General features: G+C 37.8%; 1 protein-coding gene across 4 annotated transcripts in view; it reads right to left on the bottom strand.

The window, feature by feature from the left end:
• The window catches only part of COL24A1 (collagen type XXIV alpha 1 chain), a 147,790-nt gene that overhangs the window by 91,784 nt on the left and 41,396 nt on the right, over nucleotides 1-14,610 (bottom strand). For all 4 annotated transcript variants that reach the window (XM_068406150.1, XM_068406152.1, XM_068406151.1 and 1 more), the window contains 4 exons: nucleotides 13,055-13,108; nucleotides 12,318-12,362; nucleotides 6,677-6,730; nucleotides 4,124-4,168 (listed from right to left, as the gene is read on the bottom strand). In XM_068406150.1, the coding sequence (XP_068262251.1) occupies nucleotides 4,124-4,168; nucleotides 6,677-6,730; nucleotides 12,318-12,362; nucleotides 13,055-13,108 (198 nt within the window). The remainder of the gene's footprint in view (nucleotides 1-4,123; nucleotides 4,169-6,676; nucleotides 6,731-12,317; nucleotides 12,363-13,054; nucleotides 13,109-14,610) is intronic.

Below are 14,610 nucleotides of genomic sequence, written 5' to 3'. Positions count from 1 at the left end.
GCAATAGCTAAAACTATTACAGAGGGAAAAGCTTATCTACTTTCTGCCTATTGTACCTCTGGAAAAAAAAAAAAAAAGGTGGTGTTATACCTCTGTGGCTATGCAAGAATTTAGCAACAAATGTGAATACAGAAATCTTTCACCACTTGCTGAGAGTGACATGGAAAAGATGAGATGAACCCCTACTGATTTCCAGTTCAGCACACGTTATTATTCTCTGGAGACTCTTTCAGCTACGTTAACAAAAACATTCTTCTGCAGCCATCATCAGACTCATGGCTCACTGAAGAAAAAGGAAGACTGATGACTTAGCATCTCAATGGTGCTTGGTAAAGCTCTCAGGAAAATTGTCACTCTATATTGCTTTAGCTTTCCATGACTGCTTAAATGATATATTCTGTCATGTTAGCTGATGTCAAGATAAACTGTTTACACTGCTGTCTCTTACTTGTGCTATGCATTTTAGTTCAGCAAGGCATTTCTGTACTAATGATACTGTACATTGAAATCCATACTTATTGTAACAGTAGCATTGATTGAAAAAATCAGAGGGATACCAAGCTGGGAAATTTAGCTTACAAAGGCAATGGGAAGAAGTTCAAAAACAGCTGTCCAAAATTCAGGTTAATGAAACTCCTGTCACAGTCTCCAGAGATATTGGCTGACCTAATTAACAGCAAATAACTGGAACTACACAAAAATAAAACTGAAAAATGATCTCACTGGTAAGAAAAGAGTTGAATTAGTAAGTCTGACAGTTTTTAAAATTGTCCTCCATCTACAATAGCCTTGCTATATGTTAGCACATGCTTATCAGTTTGGTTAAAACTTGCTGACAGATAGAAAACAAAAATTACTTCAGCTACATAAAGTGTACCTTTTCCACCATTTCTATGTGACAAGTGAGACTAAACAAAATTGCTTTTACCTGTCAAAAAGATAATATGCCAGAAAAGGAAAAATAATGCTTCCTAGTGTTAGGGGTTATTTTTTCTTAAAGAAAAAAAAACTGTAAAAAGCAAAGCTAGCTCTTATAACTGTAGTCGTAAATTTTCTGAAAGTCTTCATCTTATTAAAACTCATGGCCTTGCGCATCTTGAGAAACTGACTGCTCAGCCAGTCAAAACTCTTAACTTGGTAACAGCTTTGTATATTTAAAAATAATCACGGAAGGAAGGAATTTTTGGACTCAGCTTGCTGATGCTGCTCACTTTGCCGTTGTTCTCATGAACAAACACAAAAATACAATTAGCTCTTGACACTGCATATAGCTGGGCTGGACAAGCTACTTCAATTAATGCTGTTGGTTTGTGCCAGAATAATATAGTTAATCTCACGTTCAATATTGCATCTTGTAATAGTATAATGTGTTATAATTGACTAAGTATTTTAGAACAAACATCGAGGTCTCTAGTTCTTTACTCCGTTTTGGATGACCACTAGCATCTGCCTGAATAAGAGCCCTGTGAAAACAGAGGCCAGGGTGCACAAACGCATTTGGAGAGCAGGTGTGGTCAAGGAACAGGGCTGCACCACACAAGCTGTACTTGGGGATGCTGGGGTCACCTGAAATTCCTCTGGGGTCTTGGCGAAATTCTGCTACAGTTTAAACAGCGTAATGGTCCCTTGTAAAGAAACTCTGGAACAAAGCACAGCTCTTCCAATTATCTTACTGACTGGAAAAGTGGGAACCAGAGTAACTAGTATGATGTAATGGAGCAACACAGAGGTGTGCAGTAAATTTTACTGATGCCTATACACTTTGTCAGTATCCACAAAAGACTCATGCCACTAGATACTAAAGTCCTGTTTAGCCATGTTCCGATGTTATTTCAAAACCTCAACTAGATTTGCTGATGCTTTGGAACCTTCCAAAGGGCGTTCAGAAATCTGCAGGAAAAGTTGCTGGGCCATTTTCCGCAATTGCAAAATCTTACTGTACTGGTAAGGTCTTATCAACCACAGAGAGTTAACTGCCCCAGAGCAGCAAAGCTAATGCGTCTTAGCTAAATAAAAGAAGATACCTTTAAAAACACCCAAACATATCCATAACATCTATTAAGCTGTCAGAAGGATGTACAATGACCTTACCTTTACGGAGCCACATTTCTACATCATAAGCACTTGTCCATACCTATTTTTGTTCACACATTTGTCATCCCAAGCACTAAACTCTATTAAGACCGAAGCTCATTTGCAACATTATTTCTGCCTCCCAAAATGTCATTGTTTTTCAGTATATATACACACACCTCAGCTACAAACACACAAGTGTAGGGATCAAAGGAGCTCTCTGCTCCATAAAAGACCCCTAATTCCTTGCAGTCAAATGGAGCTGCAGATGATGTAAAATTTTCTAACAGTTCTGGGGGTCAAACTCTCTTTCCAATAAAAGATGGGAATATCAGCGCATTCCCTGTAAAAGTCCCATTCCAAATTGCCACATTGTGAAACTAAAAACTATACATAGGAAGAATTAGCTTAATAATTGTACATAATGAAGAAAGAAATGTCAGTTTCTATACTTTACTTTCTTGTCCTTACTTTGAATACAAATTATGTAGAGCACATGGGTACGCAATCAATGCTCTTTTACACAGCTGGAACTGTGCAAAAGTGTCCCATATATAAACGAGAGATGGCAGTTCACTCTATAGAGTCCACAGGCAAAACAACTATTGATTTCATGCTGGTCAAAATCTAAATATGCCATCAAATTTTTTTTTTCCAAGAAATAGCTCTCATTATGGTTGTATTTTGGCTATGTACAAGTGGCAAAGGCTTTGGCCTGGTGATTGAAAATAATTTCTGTATTTCACAAAAAATTACTGACACTCAGTCTCTCTGTGTAAGTGACTGCAACTCAGCAACGTGGCAAATGGAGCTTTGACCATGCAAATATTTATGTTCATGAATTCTAGGAAGGGATAAACTGCTGACTAAGTTTTAGTCAAAATAATCAGTAACAGTATCTTTTTAGAAGTGATATATAGAACGCTTTTTTAAAAACCTCAGATGCATTTGTACAATTATCAAAGTTCTTGCTACAATTCAAAACAAATTCTCCAGAGTGCAACCTCTAGTCTCATGAGTTGTTCAGTTGGCTCAAATATGTCAACTGACAAGTACACAATGAGTCACATTTGCATGATGAAGGCTGGAAGCCATAGGGGTTCCTTGAACAAGCTTGTGTGTCTCCACTATAGCAATGCCATAACAATCCCAATCAGGCAGCAAGGGACTTCTTATAGGAATATTTTTTGTTATCAACATATCATTAAAAAGATAATAATAATGGAACTCAACTGTCATTCTTCAAAGGAAAAGTTAGATGACCATCAGTGTAAACTAACAAACTTATCAAGAATGTTTCAGATCTCCAGATATCAAAAAACCCACTGGAGACAATCATGGCTTTCTTAATTCAAGTGTAAACATGCTATTTTCTCCCACATGTTATGAACTATGAACACAGCTGGGAAGCCAGCCTTGATTGAGCCAACATCAAGAATCAAATCCAGGTCCTCTATCAGTAAACACATGAATTACTTAAAATAAGTGAGTAAGACTACATGGTATGAGAGTACCAGTGTTTCCCACCTCCTGTAGGACTCATTAGTGTCACAGAGCTTCTCTAGCACAACTGTATTTATACAACTACAGCTTGCAACTCCATAATGAGCATCGCATAAAAAAAATTTGAATATGCTACTGTATACAGATAAAGTAATTTTGCTAAGGAATTAATTCTGCTTAGAATTTGGTAGCCATATACAGGAATGAATGAGGGCTATGGATGTTAAACCTTTTGGAAGTATTGCACTTTTTCAAAAAGTAACGCTGGCTTTAGGGGTATAAACTAGCAAACTTGGTTACTTCAAATAAAAAACCCAGACACACCAGATCAGAAATAAGCATACAAATCCAAACCAAGTATAGAAGGTACTCCACACCAGCAATATAACAGCAGTTTTGTACAGTGACTTTAATTAAAATCATGGCTAACTATAACAAAATCTCTTTACATCCCTGGATTCTTCTATTTGTTTTTATTATATCACAAACATACAAGACAAATACTCTAATGAAGCCATATTAAAATAAGTTATAAAATTGTACTCACTCTTAGTCCTGGAAATCCAGGAGGACCAACACCACCAACAATTCCCTTCAAAGAAAATTAATTTTAGATTACCTGAATTTTACCATCTTAAAAAATTCCCAGTGATAAGATAAACAAAAGTGATCTGCAAAGCAAGTCAATTGGGATTTTTATAGAGAGTTCCTGAAGAAAGACAGCTTATCACTGTATAGGGAAACACGCTTATTAAAATCCCTGATTGTGGAATTAATCTCGAGATCTTTGCATCATGAAATCATTTCTGCATTACCAAGGAATATGAGATTCGTTACCATGATATTTCAAGTGGGAAGAAGAAAAAAGAATTTTTTGGGGGGATAGAAAAGACCCACTATTGAGATTCCTTTGGAAGATAAATAGAACACCGGCTCAGTTCATAGAAAGACCTTTGCAAATTAAAGGCTACACTCTCTTTATGAAAAATTATTTCTTGATACAAACTACAGTATTTGTACTTTATGTAGAAGTAACAAATTCAACAGTACTCTACTATTGCCTCTGTTGCACTCAGGTTATACTCTGCAGAGACTAAAATTCTGAATACCACGGAAAACAGATGCCAAGTCTCTTTTCCCTGTGTGAAAGGAGTATTGCAGCCCTCCAGGTCACCATGCTTCACACAGGTTGTCCCAACACCTGAGACCTGCTACTCAATGGAAATCATACATAGGGTTCACTGCAGGCCATCAGCATCCACAGTGAAGGTGAATTTTGATGCAAGCAAATCTGAGCCCATTCCGAAGCTGTCCAACAGGGCATGGCTGTTGGGCATGGCACAGAGGATACCTTTGTGCTCTCTTACCTCCTCTGGTGCCTACCTCCCTCCAACCTGCTCCAAACTAAGCACAGGGGAAGCTGAATGTTCTAGGAACATCCTCCAAGGCAGACTTACATCCTCAGAGAGCTGAGAGGGTGTTGTGGAAATGAAGGATAGCATTACTCTGTTAAGCAGAAGAAGTTAGGCATGGAGGCAAATGTCATTAGTGTCAAGTCAGCACATGGGATTAAACATCTTCCCTTCAAGTTCCTGCCACCACAGGCCTCCCAGGCAGCCCCCACTCTCCACTGTCAGCTCACAAACAGACTCTGTAAATATCCTATTAGCATTGCAGCCCCCTGCAGCTGCAGCTCCTTGCCTGAACAGAGCCCTGCAGGGCAATTTTTGGGGAGGAGGGGAGAGGGGTTGCTGCCTGTCTGAGAAGGCAATAAGATCAGCAGCTGTCTTGGCAGATTAGAAGGAACTTGTTTGGAAATGCTTATGTTAAACAGGCTTTTTTGTAAAGCACAAGTCTAATTTCAGATCCAGGCTTTCTAAGCTTGTTTCTATTAAAGTACTGTTGTTCTGCAGATCTCACGGAAAGAGCATATTTGCTTCATCAGGAAAGGAAGGAGACTTGGGAGTGCCAGGAGGGGAAGGAAGAACTCACCTTTGCAAAGCAGCTGGTGACACTCACAACCCCTCAGATGGCTTTCAAGATGAAAAGCACCATACTGACATCACTTGACATTCCCACAAGGGGAACTTTGCCTCACAGACCAGAAATACAAAATATTTTTTTTCCCCGTGTTCCAAAACGTTGACACCAAACGTCAATAACCCACCAGCAAAATCCATGTAAGCTTTTCTAAAATAAGTTTCTAAAATGGGTGTCAGGAAAGGGCAGGCCTTCAAAAAGGAGACCATCTATCTCTGCCCAGTTGCTGACTGGTCCATATCAGAGCAACCTCCAGACACAAACTGACAGCAGTTTCCAAAGGAGCATCCAACAATAAAAACAGATTCAATCAGCTGCTCTTTTGCCCAGCACTTATTGCTCTTTGCTGTCTGACCCAAAGCCCTGTCACTCATTTCTCATACCAAAGGAAACCTGAGTTTGGAGTCTGTATCCAGAGCTTCCTTACAAATACAAGACAGCAAAGCTCATTTGAGGGCAGCCAGTGAAGTGACATGACTGTCCCACAGTTTGAATACCATACCACGAAAGCAGTTTAGCCTGCACATGCTACCAAGGACAAAGCTGTTATCATACTGATTATAATGCACTAAATGACATACTAGCATAATTGTATTCAGTAACAGTTCAAAGGATGAAATCAACTATCAAATGCATAATCATATGAAAGCTAGGGTTTTGGCACACACACGTGCAGAATCCCATTTTGTTAAGGTGATCTTAGAATATTGGTTTACATAAACAACACAAAGTCATATCCAATGCAAGAATTTTTGAAGACAAAACATTCATCAGTAATGCAATGAGGACAGTAAGACATCTGATTCTCAAAGTAGTCAGCAGATGCATCAGTGGAAACTGTGCTCTCTCAGCAGCTTTCTCATTCTTTTCTCTCTTTTTTTATACCATTGCTTATTACAGTACTATACTAGCAATTTCCATGGAAAGGTTAACAGTCCAAAATCTTCCTGCGGACTTCAAGACATTGTTTCCGAGGCAAAAGACTTTCCATTTGGGAGGGGACTTAATATTAAATGTTACAAATTTTATCATGTTAATCAACACACAATTTGATACTCACAGGCTTCCCATCTGGACCGGGGGGGCCTCTATTTCCAAAGTCACCTGGAAAACCCTAAAGCAGAAGAGAGATCACTTGTTCTTTATTATCCAAGACATGAAGGGTGGTCTGAACACTGAATTCCTATAGATATTAGAAATTAAGACAGCAGCCAGTGGATTCAGGGAGAGAGATGGAGGAATGGGAGAAGCAGAAGGTTTCAGCTGCACAGTTCAAATGAATAAAATAGAGTAGTGGTATTTGTCTCCTAAAATCATAACCAAAAAAGATATAACTATACACAATGTAAGCATAGAGCAAAATCAGATGACTGAATGCTTTAAGAGCAATATTAAATAAGTATTACTTAAACTGTGTGCTGGGAGTCTCTTTTCCTATTTAGTATTTTTACTTCAAACATTTTTTCCTGTTACCTACACCATTCACTAAAACATCTGGCTTTTGTTCTTGCCTTACTCTTCCCCAAATATTAATGGTTGCAGTCTCAGTGTGACACATGTTCATTAGAAATCAAATTTTTCATCTTTCACAACACTGTCCTTACCAACGTGAACACTTGCCTTAGTCTGCATCTAGAGACTGAAACAATAACGCAAACAAGACATGGAAAAGCCTCATTCATTTTATCAGAGTTTTGACTTCAGAGACTATATTATCAGGACAGGGAAGACATCTGACTAGCCAAGTTAATCATCAAACTTTGAAACAGAATTTCCATTTCTCGCTTGAGAAGCAAAATGAAATGGAAATCCACTTCAGTGTCTCTAACCTTTCCTGCTTCCTCTCAGAGTTTCACAAATTGTTTTACTTCTTTCTAGTGTTGCCCACTGTAGAAGAACATGAGCTCCTGAGGAAAAGCGGTTTGTTTTGTTTTGTTTTTTTAAATTAATTTTTATCAGTGTACTATTGCCAGGCAGATCTCTCTGTTTCTCTGGAAGAGCCATATGAAGCTAATAGCAAACTCACACTACTACTTTGAAGCAGCACCATGCAATATTTTCATGATTCCTATCACTGTATAAAGTTAGGAGAAACAATGGAGCACAGATCTCCAGAGCAGTCAACATCCTTTTTAATTACATTGTAAGGTCCATAGAAGAGCAAGTGTCTACCACACTTGTACCACAAAATTTGCAAAATACCAAGCTGGAAAGGGATTCTGCCTGGAAAAAATCCAAGCTAAGGCACTCACAGGAAAGAGACTTTTCCTGGAACTGAAAAATCTTGCACAGTATTAGAGTACTGAGATAAATGCATTGACCTCAAGAAATCAGCCACAAAGCACCAGAGCATTACTAGTCCATTTCCATGGGAAAAGGAGCAAATTCCATCCTTACACTAATTTTTACATGAAATACTCTTTGTCTTTTCAATGTTTAAATGTCTTTTTACCCCTCCCTGTGTATCAGGAACAGTACTTTAAGGCATTAACCTTTCACCTCTGTAAGACTGTGTTCAAACCTGCTGCAGGTCAAAGGTACAATTAGTTTGGCCTTTTTAATCTGCCTTGTTTGGATGACATCCACATAGCTGTCCGGCTCAGGACTTAGTACAGCAGTGTCTTTCCTTAACGGAATGGGGAATATGCATCATCATACAATATTATATGAACAGCAGTCAGGAAGACAATATAAAACTGCAGCAAGGAGGTGGAAAAATCATATAATAAACCAAAGTAGTTTAAGCACTGCTTATGCCATATTTGGCTTTAGTAATAACTTAAACCAAAATTCTATAAAAGTTAAGGCAGCATTTTATGTGTGTATATATATGCACAGACACTGCTAAAACAATATGTTGTAACAATTTAATAGGCTCTTAATTCCCATCATCATGCATGATAATGTGAATTAATCCGAGATGTGCTTAACATTCCCTGTACCATCTTTTGGGTTGATTTTGATTGGAGTTTTTTCTGCATTCTCCTGCATATTCAGGAAAGCAAAAGATAGGAAATGCATCTCACAACAATGAAATTTTTATTCAGGATCTGATCAAGGAACTTACAAATAAGAATCTATAGGCATAACTCTAAGATCTGACAGTACAGGTCTTTATATCATTACTGTCTTATTATTTAAACAGTAGAGGTTCATAGGCTAATGATCAAAAAAGCAGATTTCATTGATTCTCAATCTGTACACCATTGGCCAAATTTTTGCACAACTCTGAAAACACACTGTAAAATTTCACACATGCAAAATGGATATTTGACAGTGCCTATGTTGTTAAAAGCTACCAGCTGATAGGATGTAGACAAAGATTAATTTACTACCCTTTCCGTAATAGCATAATATTTTGGTTGTACTGCTTACCATTGGTAGATGTTGGAAGAATATAATGAGTAAATTTTTTTTTTTTTAAAAAACACACAAACGAGGCATCAAAAGTGAAATGGAGGACGCAATGGGACAGTTTTACCAGCCACCAGATCATAGATGCAGGTCACAGATGATGGTTTATATACAGCAGGAACCCAGCATAGCATGAGTTACAAAAGGGACAGATTACCCACAGTCATCCTAATCCCATTCTCAAGAGCATGTGTCTTCTAACTGATGCTGATAAAACTATCTTAGTAAGTAGAAAAATTAAAGGAAAATGCAACATAGAACTGTCAGAAAAGTCTAACATTGGAAATAATCTATTAATACTACTGTGCAACAAGTGTTTTATTACATCAATATTATCACTGAACATTACTATAAAGCATATAAAGGATGACTAGTCATAATTTCAATATGAAACAGAAGCTGAGCTGTTCTTACATTTACAATGGACTTTATTAATAAATTCTTGGTATAATTTACAAGGTCTGTTCTGTCACATTGACCACTGGTTGTAACTAATCCCATATAGAAGAAAACTATGTAAAAACATTCCCCCAAATGTGGTCAAACTAGGTACATAAAAGCACTATGCATCATACTAACAGAACAGATAGCACATTAAAAATACTGCAGAACTAGCCAAATTTCATATCACAGCCATACAATGCAAAGAAATTGAATACATATGCTTTTACTATGAAGTATTTTCTTTAAAGCATATTGTATGCAAAACTAACCTAAAATTCAAACAAATCCTCACTCTATAATCTTCACAATAAATATCTTGGTAATTGAATACTTTGTTTCATTTCAAATATGCCAGAGATGTTACAAATATTAATAACTATTCAATAAACCTGCTAAGTAGTAGCATTTTGAATTGTAAGTCTACAGTCCCTTGTACAATTGTCTTCATTTAGCCCACACCCGGGGCTAAACAATAGCAGCTTTTCTCTCACCCAGTGTCCCTTCCTCAACAGAGGAAGGAAATTGGGAAAAAGAGGGAGACTCGTGGGTTAAAATTAAACAGATTTAATAAAATAAAGAAACCAATATAAATGCTAACACAAAACACACAAAAGTATACTTAGCTACAGGGTTGCAGCAGGTTGTCCAGGAATACCAGTCCTCAGCAATGAGGAAAAAGGGAGGCCAGAATAGAGGAGAGCAAAATCAGCCCCCTCTCTCCCCAGCAAGCCCTCCCTTTTATAGTGAGCTTGATTGTTAATGATATAGAATACACCTGTGGGCCAGCCTGGGTAAACTGCTCTGGATTTAGCTGCTAATTGCCTTGATCACCACGGCTGTCCACAAACTGAAACAAAATCCCAATGAAACCAGGACAACAATCCACTTTTCTTATACTTTAATAATACTTTCCAAGAATGAGATTGTATTTTGGATCTGTTTTCTTTCAGAAGGATCTCTGCCAGTCAGACAGGTTTCTTTTCTTCCCTAAGTATTATTATTGACAGAAGTTTTGTCCAAAGAAATAAGCTACATCCTAGAACACAAAGTGAGGAGCCTGACTTCAGGCACTATGCAATTCCAATGCCAAATTTCCTTTAGTGACAGTGCCCTGCCCCAAAGCACCAGTGGTGTTAACTCTGGGACACTGTGTTGAAAGACTGTGTCATCACACCTATCATTGTCTGGGGTTAAAATAACACACATTCTCTAAGCTTGTGATCTAGCAAAGTACTTTAAGCCAGGTTCCCACATGATTGCTCTCCTGGTTTGGTCCCTATATTAGTAGCCTTTGGTCAAATAAGTACTTTATAGATCATAGGAAGGATTTGGAATGAACCTTGGGATCAAGGAAATGACAACATTACAGAGGAGTCAGTACTGAATGAAGGTAACCATGGACATTGTGAAGAGGTGCTTTTGGTGCTCTGTCACCTATGTGAAACCTCTCTGAATTGATTTGTATAAATAAAAGTCCGTATCAGAGCATAGCCTGGCACTAATAGAAGATGTGCTTTTATTGTAGGTGAAAATTAACTGCTTACCACAGCATGCACAGCACCAAGTGTTACAGATTGAAACAAACTACTACACAGGCAATCAGAAGCCTCAGTGAAACCTGCCACTGAGAATGAGATTATAATGCAGAACATGTTTTCAGAATACCCTGCTGTCACCTCCTCTTCCTTTTCCATACTGAGCACAAGCCTTTGCTTTCCATCCAGGTGGTTCTTCTTAAACGCTGCATGTGACTCACCAGCACAACACACTGCCACCTACTGCAAGGTACTGATGGCACAGACCCCTTTCTTGTCCAACACTTAGATGCACAAACCAGTGTTTGATTCTAATCATAAGCAAACTACAATATGGTCAACAAGCACAGGAACACCCTGTCCTGCTAGCTGAATAATTAAAAAACAGATTCTTACTTTGATTTTATACCTTAAAAATTTGATAGCAGCTTCAGAAAGAGCAGGCTATCAACTTAATGACACTTTTCTCTGCTTGCCTTTCTTTACATCAAAAGAAACTCTATTGAGCTAGTGCCTTTTTTGGCTGGTGTTAGATCACACAGAAAACAAAACAAAAAATTCTCCACAACTTTCATAGCATACGTTAAGGGCCAAAAGATGGTAATCACACAACTACTATGGAACAAGCTTGTTCAACGTGCTAGATAGAAGTCATCTGAACTGCTGAGCGCAACGGACTGCACGACTGGAGAACGCTATCGGAGTTTCCAATCTCAAACCACAAGCAAGTTAAAAGTGGAAACTCCTGGATAGCTTCAAAGACCTAAAATAATAAGGTTGCAGCAGAAAACTAAACACTTGGCATTGAAGATATACCACAGGAAATATGTAAACATTCATAATGTATACTTGGCAGATTTGTGTTTATTCTCAGCTGTAGAAATATATGTTAAGTAGAGGACAGCTTTAATTTACAATAGTCCAGAAATATCAGACGTTAGAAGCAGCTGATTTTCATTCAAACCAACACCAAAATCAGACTTATGAAACTTGCATCGTATCTGTACCTTGTGCTAACACTAATTTTACAGAATATATTTATGTGCTTCTGTAATCTTTTAACCCTCAGGTAGCTGATATCAGTAACTAGCCATAAAGCTCATCATATTAAGTCTTCCTTACTTCAGAACATCTAGTAGTTACAATCGGCACAAAATTTGCAGTACTGTAAAGTACTAAGTGGAAACAATAGAAAGTCATATATGGAAAACATAAAACTAACATTTTTCAGCTGATTAAAGTTACAGAGCGAATTAGAGGTGCATTTACATTGGCAGCAGAAATTTTAACAAGTGCTAGAAGCTCTACCTGTCTCCCTTTAGGACCTCTTTTTCCACGGAAGCCTGGGATGCCCTGAGAAAAAATAACCCATTATAAGTAGGTTTTCTTTTCTTCAATAGCCTAAATTCAAGTAATTAAACCTGCATTTGATTGGAGAAGACAGTGTGAGAAGCAGCAGCATTAAAAAAAAAGATTTGAGCAAAGAATCATAGAGACAATGTCCTATAACGGGGAGGGCAGAAACACAAACTTCACTTGTCTTTACTGTGGCCACATTAGAACAGCTATGAAGAAGGGCCATACCTGCTTCCATCAAAGTACATGGCCAGATGTCCTTTGTGCTCAAGAGAAGCAAGAAAAAGCTCAAACACAGAGTGACAGAAATTAAGATTTCCATGACCAGTTTTATTGCAAACACCATCTGACAACCGACAAATATTAATTATTGACTGAACGAAATTGCTTCAATGAAAAATGCTCATTATGGACCGTGGTGGTAAGAAAAAAATACCCCTAATCCTTGCAGCTCTAGATTAAATTCAAATAATAATTTACAGATGCTCCCCACTTATCTTTAGCACCAGTGCATTTAATTGATTAGACTAATTAGATATGATCTGTTTATTTAATTTCTTCCACATCAGTTTTGCTTTTAGACAAAGGCTCAAATGAATGGTTATACTTTGTATATTTTTTCCCCATTCTAACATATATTGCATTACCACCCAAACATCAGTATTTCATTAATGTTCCATTAAACCTACCCTTTCGCCTTCAGGTCCTGGTTGTCCTGCCACACCTGGAGGTCCAATGAAACCCTAAAAACATAAGAACAATTCTTGATTACAAGGCTGCCTCCCACCAACACTGCTTGTCCCTCAGTATTGGCCAGCTGTGGGATCAAAATCCAGGGAATTAAATTCAGGCTCATTTGAAATTACCAGTGAAGTTCAATCAACTTAAATGTGACTAGGATTTACTCTGCAACCAACAGCAAAACCAATTTCCTATTATAAGGGTACAGAATCAATTAATAAAGAAGTACTAAGAAAGTGTTTCAGTAAGACGAAGTTGCATCGGAGACCTTATTTATTAAACGAAATACGAAAAAGCTGCTGAAGTTAACCTTATTCATGAAATACATCAGAAAAGATGTTCTCGCCTTCAATAACACTGTATGATCACTGCTATATGCAAGAGTCCTAGAAAGTTCACCTTGTCACAAGCAGAATGTTTTTCTTAAAGTTCAGTCACAACGCATTTCTCTCCCACCTTCCCCTCAGAAAGTCAGAAATAGATCCTCTCATATAATCAGTTGTACGGACATAGAAACACACTGTTGACTCAGCAGAAATGATAGTACAATTTACAAAAAAAAGCAGTAGAGATGGATTCTGCACTACCAGATTCAAACTGAGATTGGAACAAAAATGTTATTAGTTATTATAAAAAGAATCCCTTGCCTCCATGTCTCTCAATCCAGTCCTCTGATGGTAACGACCTGGGGTTTTGTGGTCTTTTTTTTTTTTGTTTTTGTGTAAATTATGACAGATAGTGCCCATCTTGTCATCCAGCCCTAATGAGATTAAGGAAAACAAAGGCACTTTTTTCTACAGTTTCTTAAAACAGCTGAGAAGCAGAGTGTAGTTTGATTGCTGGAATGTTCTAAACTTAAAGCTCTGAAGATACTTTGTATCATGTCGCTGCACACCTCCATGGCACAGTAGCTGGTCTCAACAGGGCTGCATCATCACTTTTATTAGAAGTTGCTTGTAGAATTCATATACAGGACTTAGCCTTAAGACCTGACAGGTGTTTTTCCCTAAAATTACTCATACGTTTGCCATTTTTAGCTTTGTGTAAACAGAGAAGTAGTAACTTTTCAGGAAGTGACTGGGATCACTTAATGTCTTGTTGGTTGAGGGTAGAATGAGACAAAATGCACTGAGAATCTGAGCAAAAATAAACTGATGTAAAAGATACAATCCCTGAGGGTGCAATATCTGTTGGAGCTTGATCCTGACAAACTAATTTTTCCCATCACTGTAATGAAGCTGACATCAAAAAAACCCACTCCAAAAAAAACAGACATATGTTTTAAGAAGCTGCTGCAGGTGAAGACCTTTAGTAACTACATTAAAAAAAACTGGACAAAAGCAAATCTAGCGACACAATAATATTATTTTAATAGATACTTGGGAACACAGCACACCATTCATCAACCTGTACAACATGAGCTGAGGGCCTGAAAGCACATAACAAAAGGCTCCTTCAAATCCTAGATGCATCCAGCAACATGCAAGTTTCTGGAAACTCAGTC

Source organism: Nyctibius grandis, chromosome 8 (genome assembly GCF_013368605.1).
Source record: "Nyctibius grandis isolate bNycGra1 chromosome 8, bNycGra1.pri, whole genome shotgun sequence".
NCBI lineage: Eukaryota > Metazoa > Chordata > Aves > Nyctibiiformes > Nyctibiidae > Nyctibius > Nyctibius grandis.
Note: the sequence above shows the minus strand (reverse complement) of the source record. Positions and strands in the feature narration are given on the sequence as shown.